The sequence below is a fragment of the Setaria italica genome, chromosome V (assembly GCF_000263155.2).
Source record: "Setaria italica strain Yugu1 chromosome V, Setaria_italica_v2.0, whole genome shotgun sequence".
NCBI lineage: Eukaryota > Viridiplantae > Streptophyta > Magnoliopsida > Poales > Poaceae > Setaria > Setaria italica.
Genome location: NC_028454.1, coordinates 25197917 through 25206792, shown reverse-complemented (window position 1 = coordinate 25206792; position 8876 = coordinate 25197917). Strand labels below are relative to the sequence as shown.

Here is an 8876-nt window from a genome sequence, read left to right as displayed (position 1 = left end):
TGGTGGAGTGACTTCTCTAGTGAAGTTGAAGTTGTTTTGAAAAATGTTAGGTAAAATAGCTTCTCAATGGTAACATGGATACTTGTAGTCAATTAATACTTGAGAGGGAGAAGAAGTCGGTGAAGCTACTTTTTTGTAATTAATGGCAACATGGATTCTTTAGGGTCTTTTGGTAGGACTTCTCAAAATGCTTCTCCACCAACTTTTGGTGGAGCCCCTACCAAAAGAGCAACTTCAAAATGGCTCCACCACCGAAGCCGGGGAGAAGCTACAAAACGGCTAATACTAAGAAAACTAAGAAAAGGAGCACAAAATAGTGGCTTCACCGGCTTTTCCTCCCTCTCCAAGTATTAATTGACCATAAAATTACCCATATTGTCATTGTAAAGCTGGTTTACCTGATGTTTTCCAAAACGACTTCAGCTCCACTAGAGAAGCCATTCCACCAGAGGAGCCGGAGCTATTTTGGCAGGAGCTGGAGCTCTATCAAATAGGACCTTAGTGTAAGCTGTTTTGTGCCTTCTTCTCGACTTCGGTGATAGAGGTATTTTGAAGTTGTTCCTTCAGTAGAATTTCAACCAAAATCGATGACGAATCACTTTAAAAAGCGCTACCAAAGTAGCGCCCTAAATAAACTTGTTTCAACTCTCGACAGAGAAGAGAGAAGGGTAACCCGTACGAGATGAGATCACGGTACGTGTGTACTGCAGGAACGTTGCATTGCAGGTGCCTGTACTACCCCAGGTCGCCGCTGGTGTCGACTGACTACGAGTGTTTTGGACAGGAGAGAGCGAGTGATTAGCAGCGAACGACGTGACGTGGCAGACCCACGGTGCAGCCTCCGCCGCAGACGCAAATTTCGTGTGCGGTGCCGCTCGCCTCTTATCCCTCCCCGACCGAACTCCAGCGCCGCGCACGATCAAATCGAAAATGGCGCTGCTGAGCCCGCGCGTGCCGCGGCTGCCGCCCTCCACCTTCACCGCCGGCGCCGGCGCCGCCACAGCCGCAGTCGGGATCCGGTGCTGCGGCCGTGGCGCGCGGTGCCAGGCGACGGCAGCGGGCGGCGTGGCGGCCGCGGGGCCCCCGTCGTCGGAGCTGGAGGCCATCAAGTGGGGCAGCGCCAAGCTGCAGGGCGCCCGCGACGAGATGGAGGACGAGGTCGTGCTCCGCACGGGCTGCCTCCTCGACGGCTTCTCCTTCGCTGCCGTATTCGATGGCCACGCTGGCTTCTCCGCCGTCAAGTTCCTCAGGCACGCCCCCAACCCACTGCCTTACTATTTTTTTACCCAATTAAATGCAGTTCCGTCCTGGCTGCTTTGCTCACGGTCGTGGCGGTTCAGGGACGAGCTGTACAAGGAGTGCGCGGCGGCGTTGGACGGTGGCAAGGTACTCAGTACCAAGAATCTCGAGGCCATTACGGATTCCATCCAACGTGCCTTCGCTGCGGTGGACGCCAAGCTCTCCACCTGGTCAGGCTCCTAGTTTGTAGGATAGTTTTTTCTTGCCTTCTCTTTTGGCTTGTCAATTCCTTGCTGCTTGTTTATACATGTTGTTATGCTTTTGCTTCCCTTCAGGCTCGAGCAAATGGAGAAGGACGACGACTCTGGCGCGACGGCCACGGCCATGTTTCTCAGGAACGATGTCCTTGTTGTTTCGCACATTGGGGACTCTTGCTTGGTACCGACATTTCTCTCTACCTGTCTAGTATCATGCTGTTGTTATGCCTCTCAAGTGAAAATAGGACTCCACAACTTACTTTTCTGGTGATGATGACAAGGTAGTTTTATATCTTGATTAGCAGGTGATATCCCGTGATGGAAGACCTGAAGCTTTGACCGGCTCTCATCGACCATACGGGAACAACAAAACGTCCCTTGAAGAGGTCAAGCGGATCAGAGCAGCAGGTGGATGGGTGTGTTTCCTCTGCCAGAGTTCTGCTCGATATCCTATATTGCCTCTAGACTGATGCATTAGCAGCCTCATAAAGTTCATTACTCTGTTACTATAGGGTGGTTTCAAAACCTTATTCTTTGCTCCTTACTACTCGCATGCAAAAAAAAAAGAAGAATAAGAACATGTTCCTTTCCCCCTCATGTTTCGGTTCATTTTCCATTTATATAAGAACAATGATAACAAATCGATGCTGAGGCCAGGATACTTTCTTCCATTATCTGTAAACAATGATAACAAATGTCCTGCAAAATTTATAGCACATCAGTAGCATTTGGTGCCTTGCTTTGTTGCCACACCTTTTGTGATCGACAAACCATCTGCTAGATATGTGATAAAATTTTTACTAAAAACTGTGTCAATAACAGGTGTGCCACAATGCTAACAAACAGTATAGGGCACAATTTTGAAGTAATTTTTCTGCTGCACCTATTGTGATCTGTAACATAGCTAATCTATCCTGTGGATATAAACCATTATATTGATACCAGCACATTCTACATTCACATTCCAGTCTAATCGCTACTAATACTTCTGATTAGTTGGTGCTATTCATGCAAACTAAATAATGTGATGATAATTGCCATAGCTGTACTAATCGCTACTAATACTACTGATTAGTTGGTGCTATTCATGCAAACTAAATAATGTGATGATAATTGCCATAGCTGTACTATGTTTCTTAAGGCTGGATTCATACATTGCAAAGAATAATAGTTGCAACATTAAGCAGTCTTAGACATTCAATTGGAGTTAACGGTATGCTGAATTGCTTGTGTTTGCTACTACTGTGTTGATCTTGTTGCCGTGTCACCTTCATGCTGACTCTTGTTTTAACAAAGTTGAAATATTTCGCTGCAGATTGTTGATGGGCGCATATGTGGAGACATTTCTGTATCTCGTGCTTTTGGGGATATAAGATTTAAGACACGAAAGAATGAGTTAGTCTCTTGTTCCCACAGCACTTTGTCCATGCATTACATACTCCTTTTACCACATTATTTCTCAATAGCAACTTCTTTAATCTTTAACATTCCATTATGGTTTTATACAGGATGCTGATGAAAGGAGTTAAAGAAGGAAGGTGGACTGAAAAGTTCATCTCACGGTAAAGTGCTTAAAGCCTTTACTCGTACTCAATGAATATTCGTACATGCCCACCTTTGTTTAGACATTCATTAGGCCAGATGTATCTCTAGCATGTATTGACTCTCAAAGTTCATGTCATGTTTAAAGGTTATTTAATAACCAATATTCATGGTTAGTTCATAAAACCATGTATTAGCAAGTGTACCATTGCACATGACAAATAAAATAAATCACTTCACATTGAAAAATTACAGTAATTCTATGTTTGTAGCATCAGAAAAGTTTGCTATTTTGAGGAAACTGAGTTCTTCACAAGTTTCCTTGAGCTATCTGAAAAGTACTTTATTTGCAACTCCTGTCCATTTTTCTCTAAACCATGGTAACCAGAGTCATTCCTTCATGCTCACCACAAAATAGATCATTCATCAGGTGAACTATTTATGCAACATATCTTTAATTAGATCTTATGTTCTTCAGGGTATAGGGTGGATATGGCTCTGAACCATTTAATTTATTCTGATTCTAGTATATGCTCAGTATCAAGTAAACTATTTATGCAACATATCTTTGTGTCTTTTGGCGTTGGTATTTACAGTTATGGTGGCCGTACAACCTCAGATTTCTAATCGAAAGAGAGTATTGAAAAAAAAACTCCAATTGCACAACTTAAAACTTTTAAGATCTGTTGGTGCGCTTTCCAAACGAGCTCATTGAGGTCTATCGCTTCTAATGTCGTTGAAGCTCTGTCTCTGCAGAATAAAATTTAAAGAGGATATAATAATATCGTCACCTGATGTATCTCTGATAGAGCTTGGACCAGATGTGGAATTTGTTCTACTAGCTACTGATGGTCTTTGGGATTACATTAAAAGGTCTATCCAAATATATTTCATATTTATCTACAGTTTTCCACTGTTTTAAAATATTGTTATTCATTATTCAAATTGAGATGTTCTACATGTAAATTGACTGTCTTTTGTAGCTCTGAAGCTGTAGCTTTTGTCAGAGATCAACTGCGTCAACATGGTGATGTCCAGGTATTCAGTTTATCCGAGCTCAGAAAACTATAACAGTCACAATCATCCCTTTTGCAGCTGATTCTGTAATTTCACTTATTGTTCATTTGGTTTGTGTAGTTGGCCTGTGAGGCACTTGGTCAAAAAGCTCTGGTATTAATGCCTGCCACATTCATTTTTTCTGTTGTCCTTTCTTATATGTCGTAAAGCTGATTTGAGTATAATTTAATTGGTGTTCATTCCAGAACCGAAAATGATGTGCTAATTTCTTCCTTTTATTCTCAATTGCAGGATGAACGGTCACAAGACAATATTAGCATAGTCATAGCTGACTTGGGGTACTAATCTGAGAACTTTTAATTGATAGTTTGGTTGCTGCTGTATGCATGCTTCTACTTCAGCATCAATTGCAAAGTTTGCTTATAATTCCTACAAATTAATGGCAGGAGGACGAACTGGAAGGCGTTGCCAGTTGAAAGGCCAAACTTGTTCTTGGAACTAAGTCAAGCGGTTGTGACTCTAGGGTTTGTCTCAATTGGAATCTGGTTTTCGTCATTCCTTGCATTACAGTAAGTAGGACTAGTTCTGTTCAGATGTGTACATTACTTATCGAATTGCATCTTCCGCTTGTATAGCTGCAAGTATATGTACATTCTTATAGGGTTGATTAATAGGGTAATCTATCTGATAATTGTGAACATGTGAAGTACCGACGAAGATCAGCTGAGTGGCATTGAGTCCGTTGGGACGAAATGAATTATATGTCTGGATTTCCTTTTGCTTTGTGATGTTGAGAAACTGAAAGCTCAGGAAATATATTTGTGCCATTGCAGAAAGTATCAGGTTCAATAATAAAAGAAGATGGCCCTCTCGCCTTGAAATTCTCATCAAAAGCAAAACTTCTGGCCCCCAGTCCACCACTCTCCGCATGCCCATATATTGATATCCTGGCCAATCACAGCCGATGGATCTGAACTAAATGCCCTGCTCCTCCAATTTCATCCCCACGATGCGACGGCCCTCCGCAGGACTGGAGGGGCGCAGCGGTCGTGACGGCGATTTGTATGATTACCAATATGCAAACCAATGCCCTCAACGGCCACTAAAAAAGATCCTTGGCTTTGGCTAGCCGTTGGTACGTCACTCCTTCACCATCTGTCTCCTCTCAGAGTCTTGATGTGCAAGGAGCGTGTAAGCATCCTGACCCCTCTGTTTCTAAAAACAAAAGCTCAATCGCAGACCTATACTGTTTCTATCTAGATGTGCACCGATGTTTTTCTTTTCTTTTTTCTATAGAAGGTGAGTACAAGTAGACTAGATGTTGGCCATTTGAACATATCACCAGATCTTTCATTGATCCAATGAACTCCTCATCAGCAGATCTTTCATTGATCCAATGTAACTCCTCATCAGAACATCCACTGAGGTACTCTTGTCGCCATTTTGTCTGACTTGCAAAGCTTTTGTGAACTTGGATGGTGCATTACTTTGGTGTATCACAGGATCATCCCGTGCCACATTTTTCTCTTCAAGCTTTGGATCCTCAACCCTTCCGGGATTGCTCCATTGTGTTTATCAATCCAGTGAGCATCTTGCTCATCACTTGCACATTCGGTGAGTAAGAACTCACCGGGTTAACGAACCGGTGAGCACCCCATCACCAGAAGACCTGGTGAGTGGAATTTCCGGGTTTTGATGACTGCATTTCTTTACTGTCTTCTTTGATCTTTTACTGGCAAACATTGTTATTCACATCAACCATGTTATCATTCAACCATCAAAATTACGTTAACCCTATACTAGGGTCATTAACTCTTCAGAGTCATCTCTAGGCAGCTACAAATGATTAGAACTCTATGAATCTGTTTATATTTGTCACAGATTTATTGATTCTTTTTTTTAGGAAATGCAACAAGCAACAGCTGAACAGCTAAATAATTACAAGATGATGTTGACCAACAAATATGGAAACATGTAATCTTCAAAATGACTTGGGAAGGGGACGATGCATCTCAGACGATAGCATTTTTTTCTGAAACTACCGACGATAGTATATTTGTGCAGAAGTCAGGCTGGTTTGATGCATCATGCATAAGTAGTTCATACAGGTGTATATGTAGCGTGGAGAGTATTACATGATAATTTTGCATGAGGACTTTTTTACCATATATTATAGAAACAGAAATGCTCCCTTTATACCTGATGGGGATTCACGACAAAACAAAAGATTCTATTTCAAAATTTCCACTTTTGCCACCACAGCAGAAACACTTAAAACTGTTTTTTTTAAGAAAAAGAAATAGTCTTTATTCTGGCCCCTGCATGAGTTGTGCACTCAACCATCCCAACCTCCGGCTGATAAACGAATGCTAGCAAATAGCAACACCAGTTTTGAAAACAAAAGTACCAACTCAAACAGCAATAACTAAACGCTAAACCTATTAGAAGACATCCATCCATGATTAGCGAAGATCTCCATCACTGCTGTTTCTACATGCAGCAGGCCCACTTCATCGTTGCACGAACGCTCTCCTTTTGTATCTGTGACCAAAAACGGATCTGAGCAAATATAAACACAACTGTAGATTAGCATACATATGCAAGGGCGACTATTAGTTCTTTCCGAAAAAATAAAATTACTAGTTTGATGACAATCTTGGGAAAGGGATTGTTGTGACAAAATGATTTCTTGGTGGCGTCATATGGATGGATTCCGCCGTAGATGGAGAGAGATGACCTGATCCAACTATGACTTTAGATGAATGCATCTTCAAGCTCAGATGAGAACGACTAGCTATAACGTCTACACTACCAAATAACGAAGAATACTCAAAACTGATAGGTACGTAACCGAAAAGGAAAAATAACTCAGCATTTCTAACAGTGGGTTAGAGGTGTCTGCTTCCTGCTTGTCATACTTGGCTACAATTATTTTAGCCAAATTAAGCTCTACCAATCGAATCCATAAAACTTGCCTTTGTTTGTCGATGCCAATGCCAGTATGTGTATGTTCATTTTTCAGCCCAAAATATAGACTAGCTAACAAATTGCCAATTGGTGAACTTCCAAGTAAATAAGGTTATCTCAAGGATGACGATCTAGAAGGCCGAAAGGCCCGAAAACGGTTCCTCCAACAAAATAAACCTATCTGCAAGAGATATTTTCAAGACAAAAAAGATTGATGATTGAGGAAAAGAGGTTCAGAAAATTCTTCAAGCTAAGAATCAAACTGAATGTCAGTTATGTTATCATTGAGAAGATTGATCAGGAAAGCTAGAGCATGCCTAGAGCTAGGATAGTCTAGGATAATACTATTTAAGACACACCTATTTGTGTAGGCAGGATAAGGCACTTGATAGTTGATAATAATGGGAAACGCATAAACAAGAACAGAAGGATTCCCCCAACAACTGCTCGTCATCAACAAATGTTCACTGTTTCTAAGGTTAACCTGGAAAGGAGGAAAGGAAAATGGGAGAGATGGGGACTTGGAAAGAAAAAAAGATGCGCTGTCAACAAGGGAAGAATCTATCAAGCACTTAGTTGCTTTTTCTTTAGAGTTGTTCCTTTTGTGCATGCAGCTAACATTTTTGTCAGACTAGACAGTTACCAATTCACGCAGTTACATCTGGATGTATCAACTGTACATACTTAGAATATTGCTCGAGGATGGAGAATGGACGGCTGTATGCATCAGCTAGCTGCGAGCATGTAAGCTAGGTCCTCCAAGTTGGTAACACTTGTAAGTTGGGCTTGACATTGATTTCTTCCGACAAAGATAGATCCCCTATCATCAAGTTGTCTGAGAAAAGAAGGGAAACACAAACACCATGTTGAATAAACACTCCCTTACATGCTGGAAGCTGTAGCAGTCTTTTGTAAACAAATTATTGCTTGTATGGCATGTGTTTAAACTTTAAAGCTACACATGTATATTATATATACGTATATACGCAGTTGTTCTCCTCATGATCTCGTCTGGAATATAGGAATATTTCTCTGCCCATGTGGGAATTGAATAATTTTTCTCCAATGGAGAGGAATTCCCATATTCCTAGCAAGCTCTTGCATCACTCTCACCAGACATCTCCATCTACCTAGGGATCAAGGAACAATATGTTGCGGCAATAATGGAGCCCGTGCCGGGAGGGATCAAGGAGGGATGAGGAAAACCAAGAAAAGGAGAGGTCAACAAGGCCCACCACAAAAATCCTTTTCTTGAAATAATCACCACAAAATTCTATGCCCAAGCACGCAGCAGCAAAGCAACGCTAAGCCAGTGACTAACCTCCCATCTATCCATCCGTTCGTCCATTATGTTCATCATCAGCTGCTGGAGCCTGATCGACGTGTGGATTCGATTGATCTTGCAAGTGGGCATCCCATTCCCGGGCAGCCCGTAAAGCCGGCGAGGGCTCGGGGCATCTCACTTTAGTTTCCCTCTTACTAACTCCCGTTCACCGTCAAACCATGGTCGTCATCAGCACCACTATTACAATAATGCTACGTGCCATTTGCATTCACAGTATCATGGATTTGTTTATTTATCGAAGAAGAAGGACCAACTTGTTATTAGCCCAGATCTGTACTCATGTTCATGAATGTTCACTGCGTTCATATTTCTCTTAGTATTCCTCGCACCAGAGGCGGAGCTAGAAATGCAAAAGAAGGGTGGCGTTGGTTGCTATTATGGTCGGATAGGTGGTAAATTACTCAAATTTGAGGTGTCAAGCTTCGTGTTCTTGTTATAATGCAAACATACACAATTTACTCTATCCGTTCCAAATTATAGTTCACTTTAATTTTATCCTGAATCAAACT

At 41.8% G+C, this 8876-nt stretch overlaps 1 protein-coding gene across 2 annotated transcripts; it reads left to right on the top strand.

The window, feature by feature from the left end:
* The first annotated feature begins 890 nt into the window (after positions 1 to 890).
* On the top strand, positions 891 to 4838 carry LOC101774086 (probable protein phosphatase 2C 5). 2 transcript variants are annotated; one of them, XM_004968878.3, is made up of 11 exons: positions 891 to 1250; positions 1341 to 1469; positions 1575 to 1677; positions 1799 to 1912; positions 2812 to 2891; positions 3005 to 3058; positions 3795 to 3911; positions 4022 to 4076; positions 4176 to 4208; positions 4347 to 4393; positions 4502 to 4838. In XM_004968878.3, exons 1-11 carry the CDS (start codon positions 931 to 933, stop codon positions 4626 to 4628), a joined length of 1179 nt encoding a protein of 392 aa, XP_004968935.1. In that variant the 5' UTR covers positions 891 to 930; the 3' UTR covers positions 4629 to 4838. The 2 variants fall into 2 exon arrangements, with proteins under 2 accessions (XP_004968935.1, XP_004968936.1); XM_004968879.3 differs by having other exon boundaries at positions 893 to 1250; positions 1802 to 1912.
* Positions 4839 to 8876: the final 4038 nt, after the last annotated feature.